The sequence below is a fragment of the Schistocerca nitens genome, chromosome 8, assembly GCF_023898315.1.
Source record: "Schistocerca nitens isolate TAMUIC-IGC-003100 chromosome 8, iqSchNite1.1, whole genome shotgun sequence".
Lineage (NCBI taxonomy): Eukaryota > Metazoa > Arthropoda > Insecta > Orthoptera > Acrididae > Schistocerca > Schistocerca nitens.
In genome coordinates, this window is record NC_064621.1 from 622,816,701 (window position 1) to 622,832,197 (window position 15,497).

At 39.6% G+C, this 15,497-nt stretch overlaps 1 protein-coding gene across 1 annotated transcript in view; it reads left to right on the forward strand.

The window, feature by feature from the left end:
• The window catches only part of LOC126198897 (histone H4 transcription factor), a 102,626-nt gene that overhangs the window by 32,964 nt on the left and 54,165 nt on the right, over positions 1 to 15,497 (forward strand). The window contains exon 4 of the mRNA XM_049935516.1: positions 12,406 to 12,589. Within this exon, the coding sequence (XP_049791473.1) occupies positions 12,406 to 12,589 (184 nt within the window). The remainder of the gene's footprint in view (positions 1 to 12,405; positions 12,590 to 15,497) is intronic.

Here is a 15,497-nt window from a genome sequence, read left to right on the forward strand (position 1 = left end):
AACAAGATTCTAATGGCCCTTTTTTGTAGTTTAAAAGTGCTATTAGCTGTTTTAGGAATGATGATCAAAATAAAATAAGAGAAATCAGAGCTCGAACAGAAAGGTTTAGGTGTTTGTTTTTCCCGCGCGCTGTTCGGGAGAGGAATGGTAGAGAGATAGTACGATTGTGGTTCGATGAACCCTCTGCTAAGCACTTCAATGTGAATTGCAGAGTAATCATGTAGATTTAGATGTAGATGGTACATATTGTACAGAAAACTCACAGTTGTGGCACCTCTGGCAGCCCTCTCAGCTTGGCATCTCTTGGGCTCTTAAACCAGACCAGCTTGTTCTGACTTTTATATAATTTTCCTTTTTGCACATGCAAAATGCTTGTTGGATAACGGTCAAGCATTTGCCTGAGAAATTTTCAATCACTTGTTGCTACCCAAATTGAGCATCTATCCAATCCTTGTAATTTTTTCTTAAAAGTGGATCGGAGATCTCATACCGTCTCTGTAGTCGAAAGCACATCTTCCTATCTATAAAATTGTTTCTGTAGAAATTTTTCTAATTTAGGAAATTTTGCTGTACAGCTCACAAAAGATGCTTCAAAAATTTCTTCTACATCTACATAGATATTCCGCAAGCCATCACACAGTGCATGGCGGAGGGTATCCTGTATCACAACTAGTCATTTCCTTTCCTGTTCCACTCACCAACAGAGTTAAATAAAAATGACTGTCTATATGTGTCCATATGAGCCCTAATTTTATCGTATCTTATCTTCGTGGTCCTTAAGCACAATGTACGTTGGCGGCAGTAGAATCATTCAGCAATCAGCTTCAAATGCCGGTTCTCTAAATTTTCTCAATAGTGTTTTTCAAAAAGAGCGTTGCCTTCCCTCTAGGGGGTTCCCATTTGAGTTCAAAAACATCTCCGTAACACTTATGTGTTGTTCGAACCTACCAGTAACAAATCAAGCAGCCCTCCTCTGAATTGCTTTGATGTCTTCCTTCAATCCGACCTGATACGGATCCCAAATACACTATCAGTACTCAAGAATAGGTCACATCAGCATCCTATATGCAATCTCCTATACAGGTGAACCACACTTTCCTAAAATTCTCCCAATAAACTGAAGTCAACCATTTGCCTTCCCTAGCACAGTTCTCACGTGCTTCTTAAACCTCACAATGCTTGCAACGTTATGCTCAGATGTTTAAAGGACTGGACTGTGTCAAGCAGGACACTAGCAGTACTGTATCTGAACATTACAGCTTTGATCTTCTTACTCATCTGCATTGACTTACGTTTTTCCATATTCAGGGCTAGTTGTCATTCATCACACTTGTTTCTGATGAACACTTGCTGTTGAGGACAACATACTGGGTTCTATTATTAAAGAAGTCGTCAAGCCACTCGCGTATATGTGAACTTATTCCATATGCTCGTACCTTCATTAACAACCTGCAATGGGGTATTGTGTCAAATGCTTTCTGGAAATCTAGAAATATGGAATCTGTCTGTTGCACCTCATCCATCATTCTCACGAAGTAACCTCCCCATCCCACCCTCCTCAGATTTAGTGGTAAGAGGGCCCAGTGGATAGCTCTTCAAAAATTGAGCACAGATCAAGCATGAAAACAGGAAGAAGGTGTGCTGAACTATGGAAAAAAGGGGCAAAATAGAGACAACAAACGTTCCAAGACCAAGGACTGCAATAAAGAGCAGCCTGAAATAGCAACGGTGTCATGGGATGTGGTCACGGTATTGGACTACCAAGTAGGCGAGCTGTGTTTAAAACTCACTTGTGCCATTATTTTATTTATTTATTTTTTTGATTTTTATTTGACAATGTTATGAATGTATGTTCTCTTTCTGCAATATTGGCAGTTGTCATACTATACATTGGTTATAGAATATGAGTCATGTGGTAAGAATACGTTACTGTCATAAGTAAACATGATGAATAGTGAGAGCAGGCAAGGTACCATATAGACATCTCACAAAAATGAAAGCAACAAAAAGCGGGTGTGAACTATGTTACAAGAAAAGGATTCCAAAACGGAACGCAGCTTCAAAAATGTTAAAAATATATGTTTTGACTACGCACAGAGAAACTATATGGTTGTGAAACTGTTGCGTTCAATTGTTGCAGCTTATGTGACAAACTGTTATGTTTTCATCATGTCCTTGGGAGTGACCACAGTTACATTCATATGAACACCTAAATTGAGCAGGGAGACATATCTCACTCACTTACCAGGCATACAAATTAGGTGCATCAATAATAGATTCCTATCATATGACACATGTGCTGTCACTGATGCCTTGTATGACATACCAGATGTGTTTTCCGGTGGAGGAATTAGTTTACTTGATGCCTTGTCATCAAACGTTTGTGGTTCCCATTCGATAGCCATTTTGTTTCGGTTGCTAATAGAGTAGTTGTGCAGAATCAACTTCTTTCATTATAGGTCCCTTCTTTACAACTCGCAGTTGCAAATGAATATTACACCATGACACTGACACGAATTTGAATACAATGTATGGGGGGGGGGGGGGTCGCACAAGGGAACTTTGAACAGGGCTCGCCTGCTTTGCAGTCATAAGACAGGAGGTAAGAAAATAAAAGATACAGAAACCTGAAAGGGAGTGAAGAAAAGAATAGGTACTGAGAAGAAATCGCAAGACCAAAGAAATGTAACAAAAGTTAAGGCCATATGAGTGGCAAGAATCCGGGGCACGTTGCAATGTCTGTTCCCACCAGCAGAGTTCTGGGAAGCTAGTGTTTGGTGAAAGAATCCAAATGGCAAGTGTGGCGAAACAGGCACCGTGATCACAACTGTCATGTTGTAGAGCATGCTCTGCAACAGGATATTGTGTGTTGTCAGTGTACATCCTTTGTCTATGTCCATTCGTATTCATCATAACTGGTAACTAGTGTTAGTTATACCAATGTAGAACGCCGAACAGTGTTTCCATAACAGCTGGTACACAATGTGCCATTTCACAGATCCCTTTGATGGTATATGTTTTGCCAGTTATAGGTTTGGTACAGGTAGGAGGGTGCATAGGGCAAGTCACATGGCGAGGATGGTCACAGGAGTAGGAGCCATGTGGTTGGGAAATAGATGCTGAATGATCGTAGGGTCTGACCAGGCTATTGCAGAGTTTGGGGAGGCACAGAAAAGCCATGTTAGGTGTCGTGGGCCTCATTTCAGGGCAGATGTTAAGAAGTCATAGTCGTGTCGAAGTAGCTGATTAAATACATTGAAGACCAGGGTAATACTGAGTGACAAAAAATGTACTCCTAACCTGTTTTCTGGTGGGATCAGCAGTACCAGAATTGGATGTAAAGGCCTGGGAGATTTGCTTTTGACCCAGGTTTGTGGGGTAATTATGACCAGTAATGTTAGATCAACATTTTAATATTTTGAAATTAGTAATTCCTGTATAAGTCCAATATGTTCATATAGTGACAGATTAACCCTAGGATGCCCAAGCCTTTCTTTCTAACTTGGATGCCTAAGGGGGGAGGGGGGGGGGGGGGTTCGGTGAGCCCACAGGTATTAAATAAGTTTACTGACAAAAAATTACAACTTTCGAAATGGCTTATGTATTTTAACTAAGGCATCGGTTTATAAATATTGGATTGAGTGAATAAAAAATTGACATATTACAATACAAAATACAGATGTGTTCATATACAATAGACTACTCTGAGTCCTCAACTTCAAGGCAAGAGACACACATTCACAATTTTTTCTGAATGTGTGTTACACACATGTTTATGACACTGTCCACAATACTGTTTTGGTTTACTTAGATTGTTGTACTTCTGCTTCTTTGTTTTAGCTTCTCTTACACAAATATGGCACCGACCTTTCCCTGCAGGAGGCTGACGTGCTTCTGTTGTCACTTCTTTGATTTTCTTTTGTAGAATATTCTCCATTGATTGAACAATTTGGTTAGATAACCCTCTTGAATTGGCACTTCTTTCTTCTACCTGCAATTTCACTAGTTCCATCCCAGCTTGCAGAAGATAAGTTTCCATTTGTTGTGTTTCTTTTCATTCCATCTTGGATGTTGCCGGATGAATATGGTGGTTGCATTGATAGCACAAATGTCGATAAGAGAGTAAAATACAGATAGAGGCCATCACTTTGTTCCCATCTTGCAGGTGTACATACGCGCCATTTGATCAATGGTATCAATTCCACCTTTAGTGGAATTATAATATGCATTTATCTCGGTTTTATTCTTCTCTCCTCCAACAGTGTCTTTATCTTGGTGCATTGTTGACAACATCAGTAAGTTTTTGCTTGGTTTCGTTTTTGCTATGTAGGACACCAAAGTTACTGGAGGCCTACCTGTTGATAGGTCTGTGAACAAGAACATTGATGAATATAGCTCTCGATTTGACGTGCTCTTCATTATGTCTGGAATATGCTTCCTGTTTGACTGGAGAGTTCCTACTGTAGTAACTTTGTAGTCTTGGTATAACTCTTCCGCCAAATCCACCGATGTGTAGTACCGGTCTGTAGTAATGTTTTGACCAGTATTTTTCACAGGTGCTACCAGACGTTTGACAACAGCTGCTGAACCCTGTTCTTCTTTTGACAAATTCTGAACATTACCTGCATAGGGTTCCATATTCAAGACGTATCTGTCAACTGCATCAGACGTTTGACAACAGCTGCTGAACCCTGTTCTTCTTTTGACAAATTCTGAACATTACCTGCATAGTGTTCCATATTCAAGACGTATCTGTCAACTGCATCAGACATCATGCGTATAAGGATGCCATACTTGCCCGGTTTATCCTTCATAAATACTTTGAAGGGGCAACGCCCTCTAAACAAGCTGAACACCTTATCAGTGGTGAGGTGGACCCCTGGTTTATACAGTAGTGGAAACCTATCATTCACTCTGTTGAAAACATCACGGATTGCTGTGAACTTGTCTGCTTCCCTTCTTAGCTGGCGGGTACTTTTGTCATCAAACCTTATGATTGCAATAAGTTCCTTGAAACTTTCTCTTTAGGTCTGACCAGAGATCGTGTACACTGACAGAATTCTCCTTATTTACCCCCATACGTATCAGGATTCCTATAAAGGCATACAATTCTTTCTCATTAGTCAAAGTAACATTTTGCCTAACTGCCTCTTCATTTGAATATTTTACTATAACATCCATGATGTCAGGCGTAAGAATTAACTTCAAGGCTTCTCCAGGTGAATGGCAAACACCAGCTGGAGTTACTCCTGCCTGCTCTCATACTAGATTAGCAACAGATCTCCGAGGAATTCTAGGCTGTATGTTTACGTACCTTCTTCCAGACTTAGCCACAATAACATCCTGATGGTCACTGCCTGAAGCTGCGCTTCTTCATCTTCTCTAACATCCACATCACTTTCCCGATCTGAATCATACTCCATAACACCATCCTCATATTCACTTTCACTCCTCGAGTCAGAATCTTCATCTAAAATTTCATTCAGAACTCTTTCTAAAGACGAGTCACGTATTCTTTTAGTCATTTCTAAGTCTGGGTGTGAACAGTAGGGAACTGCACTAACTCACTGCAAGTTTACAAGATAAATAACAGCTGACTGACATCAACAATCACTTCCTCTGAAAGTAAACTGATTGTTGTGAATATCAAGAATACCAACCAACAAGAAACTAACTTGCATTGTTGTAGAGATGAGAAATACAAAATCCTACTAAGGGAAATTTTCTATAGCATGGAAGCCTAAGGAGGGGGAGGGGGGTGTTGGACCCATAATAAGTTTATTTATTTTCTCTTTCAAAGCAGGAATTTTCTATAAAATATATTGACACCAACGTTTTATAAAATAGCCAACAAAGAATAACTCAAAGGGAATATGTAGTATGAAAGTTGCTTGGGCAAAAGCAGGGGACATAAAAAATTGTGGGTTCAACACCCCCCCCCCCCCCCTTAGGCATCCTAGGGTTAATAAACAGTATTATCAGTGTATGCTTAAATTATTGTAATTATATAGACCATTTATATTCATTAAACATTCTTTAAAGCTTCCAGTAAGGCAAGGCAATGGTTTATCAAATAAACTTTTCATACAATGTAGTTTAATTGTAGCACCCCACCAACAAATACTCATTTACAGTTTTCACATAATCATAATAATGGTTCAAATGGCTCTGAGCACTATGGGACTCAACATCTGAGGCCACCAGTCCCCTAGAACTCAGAACTACTTAAACCTAACTAACCTAAGGACATCACATACATCCATGCCTGAGGCAGGATTCGAACCTGCGACCGTAGCGGTTGCGCGGTTCCAGACTGAAGCACCTAGAACTGCTCGGCCACACCGGCCCGCATAATAATCAAACATCACAATTCACTGAAGAGTGATATAATTGCAATCACAGTATATAGTCTGTAGGAAAGTTCTGGTAGGCTGTAAATGCTTTTGGATTAAAGGATAAAGGAGACCACTCACCGAAAAGCAGAAGTGTCAAATCATTGGAAAAAACACACACAAAAAGAAAGAAAAAACTTTTGAACTACACACACACACACACACACACACACACACACACACACACACACAAATGCGCTACCTCTACAATGTACCAGCAGGTGGGCTACATTGTGATCGGGAGGGAGGGGTGGCTAGGCTGTGTCAAGGGATGTTTCGATGTGGAAGGGATGGAAGCTGTCGAAATGCAAGTACTGATAGTGGTTAGTGGGTTTAATGTGGACAGAGGTGTGGATGGGGCCATCACAGAGGTGGATGTAAACTTTCAGTCAAGTGGCACATTGGACAGAAGAGAAGCAGGTGAAGTGGATGGGAGAGAATGTGTTGAGGTTGTGAAGGAATGGGGACAGGGTGTCTTGGCCCTGAATCAAGATCACGAAGATCTGGACCTGAAACAGATTGGGGGTTGAAAGTTTTTGGAGGCTAGGAAGGTTTTGTTGAGATGGCCCATAGACAGATTGGTATAGGAGGTTGCCATGTGGGTGCCCACAGCTGTACCGGAGATTGGTTTGTATACCTTCTTTTCAAAGAAAAAGTAATTGAGAGTCCGGATATAATTGGTAGGGTGTTTAAGGACTGGGGTGGCGAGCTTGGAGTCTGCAGGATGATGGGAGAGGTAGTGTTTGGTAGTGGCAAAACCATGGATATGAACTATATTTGTGTACAGGGAGATGGCATAAATAGTGATGATTAGGATTCCAGGAGGTAAAGGGGTGGGGATGGTGGGAAGCTGGTGAAGGAAGTGGTTAGTTTCTGTGTTGTGGGAGGCTAAGATAGTAAACATTTCCTTCACAGAGTTTTCACCTTCCCCATCCTTTCAACTCCTCAACCCCTACATGTCATTGTTGATGCCACCGCCCTGTACACTAACATCCTTTATGCCCATGGCCGTGCTGCTATCGAATGCTACCACTCTCATCATCCAGACCCACTATCTCAGTCCTTATACACCCTACTAACTACACTTTGACTCACAACTACTTTTCCTGTGAAGGGAAGCTATATGAACCTATTTATGGCACAGCCATGGGCACCCACATGGCACCCTCCTGTGCCAATCTGTCTATGGGCCATCTAGACAAAACCTTCATAGCCTCCAAAACTCCAGTCTGTTTCAGGCCCAGGTCTTTGTGATCTGGGTCAGGGCCAAGGCACCCTATCCCCATTCCTTTACAACCTCAACACATTCTCTCCCATCCACTTCACCTGTTCCTCTTCTACCCAATGTGCCACTTCACTGAACGTTCACATCCATCTCTTTGATGGCTCCATCCACACCTCTGTCCACATTAAAACCCACTAACCACATCAGCACCAGCACATTGACAGCTGCCATCCCTTCCACATCAAAAATCACTCGATACAGCTTAGCCACCTGTGGACAATGTATCTGCAGTGACATGAACTCGCTTGCCCAGTGTGCTGAAGGTCTGACAGATGCCTTCACAAACAGATTTCCCATGCCATATCCCCCCCAAGAATAAGCTAATATGAAAAATGTATGTTTTTGGGAGTGTCCGGATACTTTTGATCACATACTGTACACTGCATCCAGTTTCACTCTTGTGACATGCACAAAAGAAACAGAAAACTTCCTACACAATATGCGATCCAAGAACACACACTTACTAAAAGAACAAGATGCTTCCACAAGGTCACAACTATTCTTCATCGGATAGGCAGACAGAGGGAATAACACACAACTTTCTCCAAAGTAATAAGTTTCCCATCGTATCCTCCCACTTACGTGAAGCATGTCATGACCACTCAATTGTCTAAACAAATAAAAATATCTTTAACTATTTTACTTGTGACTTTGCACTTCATTTGGTAAACATGGAAAGTAATTCTTTCTTGTGCATTACTTATAATTACTTTTAAAAAAACTGAGAACAGCTTATGCTAAATTTCATACATTTTTATTTGGAAGTTGCAAGTCTTTGCAATTACTCATTATTTCCGTATCTTTTTCACAAAGTCCTTTTGTTGCAATGTTTATACCCGAAACAACTGTTCTGTTATTTATAACCGCCTCTTAGTCATCACTACCTTCTGGGCATCTGGTCCATCTTCATATTTCCATGCATTTTACTCAAGAAATTGGTAAGTATATCTCCCAGTCATTCTCTTATTTCTGTGTTCATTTTGTTCAGCAATTTACTTAAGAAAAAAAAATAGATAACATATCGTAAATTACAACTGATCTCCAGTGAGAAAAGTACTTATAAACTCCACCAGGTACTTCTTACATTCCACAAAACTATACAGTTTCCCAGGTGCAACCAATTAATCCCCATATAACAGATAGTCTACCAACTCTAACATATATTCTCCACAATGCATAAAATAAACTTGGCAACTCTTCCATGATTGAGGTGGCTTTGTCCCCAGATGATTTGTGGGGTGTGCTCTGCAAACATAATCTTAAGCATCGCAATGAAAATAATCAATTATTGACAATATAATATAAATGGATAGTTAAAAAGCTCTATTCACCAAGCAGAGGCAGGAAAACACACAGAGAAATGTTGAACTATTACAAATTTTCGGAGCCAGTACCGTCTCTTTCTGGTAGAAGAGTTGAAGGGGAAGGAAGAGGAGTGAAGGAAAAGGACTGGAGAGATTTAGAAAAGGGTGGACAGTTCAGAAAAGTCACCCAGATCCGCAGGTCGGGGGAGGCTTACTGGATGGGATGAGAAGGAAAGACTTCAGTGTGATGTAGGAACATCCGTCAAGATGTAGCAAATTTATAATATGAATAAGAGCTATTCATAAGAGGCATGTAATTCAATCCAGTCAGTCTTTTATATAGTGTGCTTACATTTCTCAGTGTGCGGTTGCAGCTGTAGCAGCTATAAAGCTAAGTACTGACAAAGTTGTTTGTGCACTGTTATACAGTTATTAAATTTAATAGCTTTCAACAGTGTTTCATGCTGTTTGTGGCGAAGTAACAATTTAATAAACTTTTCGAAACATTCACTCGCTGTGTTTTATTTATAGTGTTTTCTGTGTGTTGAAGGCATTTAGTAAATTTTGTGCAGTAGTTTCAGCTGACATTTCTTATTGTTTCTAGTGAAATTTTTCTGTAAAATTTTCATTTACTGTTTTAACTTCACTGAGTGTACCAGTGGCCCCTTGAATTTTTGGTTTTAGCTAATAAATTTTGTGAAGCTTTGTTGGTATTGGTATTATCTGTGGTTTAGTAATATTAATAATAGTTGTTGCTTTCTTAGTAGAGAGAGAATTTCGAGACCACTATTGTTAGTTCTATAAATAGTTCTACTGGTGTAACTGAACTTAGGTAACATAGACCCCCCCTTGCAGTGACTGTTAAATTGTACCATGACTGAGAAGTGTGGGCTGTGTCATAGGTTTGTAAGTAGTGGGTTATGATGTGGGATTTGTTCAAAGTATTTTAATTGGGGGAATGTAGTGAGGAAGCCAGTGGGCATTCTAGCGAGATCCTCTCCTGGGAATGCATAATCGGTAGTAGAAATGAGTTGATAAAGTAGCAGGAGCGTAATATCTGTGCTGTTCAGGTGTAGTTACAATACACGAACGAGGAACTAGATAGGTTGAGGAGGGTGCTGGGGAATGGGAACTGGCAGTTGGCAAGAAGACAGCTAGGAGGAGGAGGAGGTATTCAGGCAGTTGTGCTTTGTGTATATGCACTCTGTCAGAGTTGAGTTGAGAGGAGCCTCTTGTAGCTGTAGGTGTAGGAAACATGCAGCAGTCCTCAGCAGTTGGGAGGCCGAAGTCACTTGCAAAGTCTATCAGGTTCTGCTGCTAGGTAGTTCACACAGTAGAGTTGTGGGCCAGCAGTTGCAGGAAGTGTTGGAGAGTGAGTACCAGGTCACCAGCATTGTGAAGCCCAGTGCAGGGTTGGCTCAGGTGACTGTCAGCATAGGGGAGTTATGTAGGAATTTTACGAAAGAGGATCAGGTAGTCACAGTATGTGGAGCAGGGAATAGTCTTGAGAGGTGGCACTAATGTGCACTTCATGCAACTTTTTCAGTGTCATGATCGGCCTCATCTTAATGTGGCTGTTAGGCATGTTAACATGGGGCTGGAGAGGGCACTGATGGCGGGGGTGGGTGGGTGGGTGGGGGGGGGGGCATGTGTCACATTGCAGTTCCAGTTGAGTCTATCAGTGGTTTGGGTTTCACTGGGCATGGCCTGCACCTCAATAGGTGTGGGAAGAGGAGGCTGGCAAAGCTTATAGGTGACAGTGTAGGAGGTAGTGGTGGGATCACTCATGGAAAAATTCCTGTAGTAGTTGGTGTTATAGCTGCACCTTTTTTATAGTGAAGTCAGCTGATAAGTTTACCTGCTTAAAGGAAGTCCCTCTAACTAAGGAATCACCTTCAGAGGACGTCATGTTTCCAAGTGGAGAAGGAATTAGCAAATTTCATCAAAATATGAGGTATTAGAGATAAAGTTAATGAACTGCTTATAGATGTTGACTATTAAAAATTATTGGTATATCAGAGCATCACTTAAATAATTTGACAATTCAGAGGCTTCCTTTACCGGGATACCAATTAGCTGGCTGTTTTTCAAGAAGTTCCTTTCAGAGTGAGGGAATGGCCATGTAGGTAAAAAAAAAAAAAAAAAAAAAAAAAACAGTATGCTGTTTGAGTCCATACATGTATCATGACACTGCACTGAACAGATACTTGAATGTTGTGTTGGGGCAGTTGAATATAGTGAAACTAAACTTCTAATTGTTGTTGTGTATAGGTCCCCTAACACTGACTTCTGCTCAAGCTAGAGAGGGTTCTTGATTCACTTTATAGGAAGTACCAGAAATTAGCTATATGTAGTGACTTCAGTATTAATTTTGTATATGGTTGTGCAAGAAAGGGATGTTGGTAGATCTCCTAAATTCATAAATCCATAACAAAGTTTACACTGTGATTTTGGCTCAGCAACCAAAATTGATACTGTTTGAACTTCAGTGATATGATCCAAAACAGAAACACAGAAATAATGCAAAAAATACTAATCCAGTCATAAAATGTCACAAATTCCAGACCTTCATCATATTTTGTGTCCCAGTCTCAGTGTCAATCAAATTTTAATAAAACATTAATAACTACCTTACTATTTCTCACAAGATCGTGAAACTCCAACTCGGGGTCTGTTTAGACATCTTGAACACAACCCTGTAATCAGAATGATGGGTCATCTTAGAACACAATTTTAGTTGCCTGAGAGTGCAATCATGTGTGAATTGCATTTGCATATGTGTGTGTGTGTGTGTGTGTGTGTGTGTGTGTGTGTCTATTGCTGACAAAGGCCTTAATGGCCGAAAGCTATAATTGTGAGAATCTTTTTGTCGTGCCTATCTGCGAAGCGGCATCTCCACTATATGCTGAGTAGCAACTTTCCTTCTCATAATATTGTTACACTCCATCATGTATTTTCCATTGTTTAATTTTAATAACAGAAAGATATTGTAGCAATGGTGGTCCTGCGAGTAATGGCTCGCTGCGGTGGCTGGTTACTCCTTACTAAGGGCAAATTAGACTTCATATCTACATGTTAAATCTTCAGATCTGACACTTGTGAATTTCATTTTACAGGGTTGTTCGAAAGACCTTGTGTATATGCTTCCTTTGCCAAAAAGAGTTCCAGAACTCGAAATGCGTTAAGTTTTCTGTAATTCTTGTGGATTTATTGCTGTGCTTTAAATTGTGTGTGTGTGTGTGTGTGTGTGTGTGTGTGTGTGTGTGTGTTTTGTTTCATACATGACACACACACACACACACACACACACACACTATAGCTTTTTGTTTTCTCAGTTCCATTCATAGAAAGAAATATGTTTGTGACTATTATTATGTCCTGTAGTTAGAAATTTGATTGCAGATATCCATTAATGCTGTTTCAGGTATGTACATATGATGGTGAAGGTAGAAACACAATACCTGATGGGGAGGAATATATGTGTTATTGGGCTGACTGTGACAGAGCTTTCAACAATATGCAGATATTTCTATACCATGTGCAAAGTCATGTTCAGTGTAATCCACGAGGAAGAGTCGTGAAGGGTGGTGTACCATGTCAGTGGGAAGGTAAACATTTGACTTGACACAGATCATACATTACATATATTTTTTGTGCCACCAAGGTCGACTGACTGAAGCATGCAAGCATACATATTTATTGCCACAGTTTACAGTTTAGATGATTAAACTCTCAATATGTTGTGTCAGCTGGACTAAGAGTTTTACCAAGTTTCCAAAAACAAATTTGTACTACCATGCAACTAACTCAGAACCTGATATCAATTGTAGGGTGCTATTTAACAGCTCCCAGTTCCACCAAAATTTTTATTTTTAATATTTTGCATAATTGTTGACGGAGTTTAAAACTTTACATTGCTGTCATAATCTACTCATTGAGGGGTATAATGTTATATAAAAGTTTAACACAATAATCCAGGTATTACAGTTAAAAAGTGACACCATGGTGATACACAGGCTATATTCTTCCAGTTTCTGAAAGTGAGAGCACTTAGCAGCTTTTGACAAACTTTACACATAATTTCTCGCATTCGGGAGGACGACGGTTCAATCCCGTCTCCAGCCATCCTGATTTAGGTTTTCCGTGATTTCCCTAAATCGCTTCAGGCAAATGCCGGGATGGTTCCTTTGAAAGGGCACGGCCGATTTCCTTCCCAATCCTTCCCTAACCCGAGCATGAGCTCCGTCTCTAATGACCTCGTTGTCGACGGGACGTTAAACACTAACCACCACCACCTACACATAATTTCAAAGCTCTAAGAAACTTTTTCTCTGTGATACTTTCCACAAAATGATGAAAAGACAACAGTTTATGACTGACCATATTTTTGCTGTTCATGTAATCAAACTTCAGCATCAGGCATGACATTTTATTATTTCTTTACTACTGATTCTATTTTCAACACAGTTTACAGATAGTATCCACATGTAATTGCAAAATTATATTGTTGTACAACATACAGTTCATGAGATATGTCATAAACATTTCTATGTCTGAAAAACTAGCTTTTGCTTAAAAGGGAGCACAAGTTACCCACACTATTTTTCATCCAATGTTTCATAATGAGAGCACTTAGTGCTTCCAACAAACTTTAAGCATAATTCCAAACATTTTCTGAACTTTTTCTTACTTGCATCCTTAACACCAAACATTTAACACATCAAGTCATTTGTAAGTAATCAGATGTTTAAAGTTATTTAATACATGGGAGTTAGATTTGCTAAAGGATCAGGGGTTTATTTGTTTCTAAAGAACATGTGATTAAAAGATGTTCGACATAACAGCAGATTACAGAATAACCTTTCATTAATAAAAGAAATTGAATTGCCTGTTGACCTTCTTCTTTTCTTTACACTGTCGTATGTTTTAAATTTTCTCCTGACCCTAAGTTTGTTTCTCGTATTCCAGTTGCTACAGGTTTATTGATTGATTATCATTTTTCATTTGTAGTTCACTGTTGTTATTTGAATTTACGTATTGTTATTTTGACTTTTTGATACAGCAAGTGGAGCTGTGGATGCTAGAAAATGGAGTGTAAAGTGGAGAAATCACAACATTTCTGACATATTCGTCTGTTTGAATTCAATAGAGGGATGTCAGCAGCGGAGACAGCCAAAAACATTTGTGCCACATATGGGGATAATGCCATTGGACAGAGTATGACAAGAAAATGTATTCCTCATTTTAAAGAGAATCATTTTTGATGTAGGTGACTCTTCATGTTCAGGAAGTCCTTTGTGGTTTGATGAAGATTGTTTAAACACATTAATGATCCATGCCAGTGTCCTTGAGAATTGGTAAATGTGATGAATTGTCATCTTCAACTTTTGTAGTCCTGTCTTCCTCAGTTGCGTGTAATATTACGGTATATTGATAATTTATACTTATGGACCGTCTGACAGCAACTGAATAAAACACAATTTTAGTGCCATACGCGTTTCGCCTCTATTTTCTGTAAGGCATCATCAGTGGCCTGGAATATGTACATATATTAGCTATTTTATTTACATTTTTGTCACTGTGCCTATAGGTTATAAACAGTTCTGGTGGTTGGTATTTCCTATTAAGTAGTAATGTTTTGAACTGTACTTACAGGTTGCGTGGACAGTTTCTTACATATTACGCTCTTGTTGCATTTTTGGTGTTGTTCTTCTTCTTATGAACGCCAATTTGCGGTTTTTTCCACATTCCACAGCACTATGCACTGAACGCTTGTTTTAATGCAATGTTTTGGTTTCTGTTGCCGACTGTCAAATGTTTTTGCCAAAGATCGAATCTTATTGCCAACCTTATGAGTGTAACTATTGAAGTATCTGTGGTCTGTTCGTGTATGCATTTGTGTATGAGTGTGTGTGAGAGAGAGAGAGAGTGTGTGTGTTTTTTGGTGTGATATTAATTTAATTTAATTTTATTTATTTATTTATTTTTTGTTTTTGTCCTCTGTGTGTGTGTGTGTGTGTGTGTGTGTGTGTGTGTGTGTCCAGATGGTGTGGGGAAGAGTTTTTTTTTTGTTTTATGTTATCATTTCCTTTGTTAAGTGTAGTAGGGAGCCTGTGCTGATGTGTGTGTGTTCATTTATCACATGTTTGTTTTCTGCTATGGCTTTCTGGATGTGGAAGTTTTCTTGCATTTGTATGTTTGTCATGGTTGCTTATTCTCATTATTTTAATTTCTTGTTCCATGTTTGTAGGATGATGGTTGTAGTGTTTTAAATGCTCTGCAATTGTGGAATGGTTTGTTTCATACTTCCAACATCTGATATGTTCTTTGTATCTTGTTTCAAAATTCCTGCATGTCATACCTATGTATACTGCATCACAACTTTGACATTCAAGTTTATATATCCCTGATAGTTGGGATTTGTCCCTCTTGGTAGCTGGCTGGCTTAGGTGTGATTGAAGGGTTTGCCCAGGCTTATATGCTATTTTGAAGCCCTGTCTCTTTAGGATGTTTGCA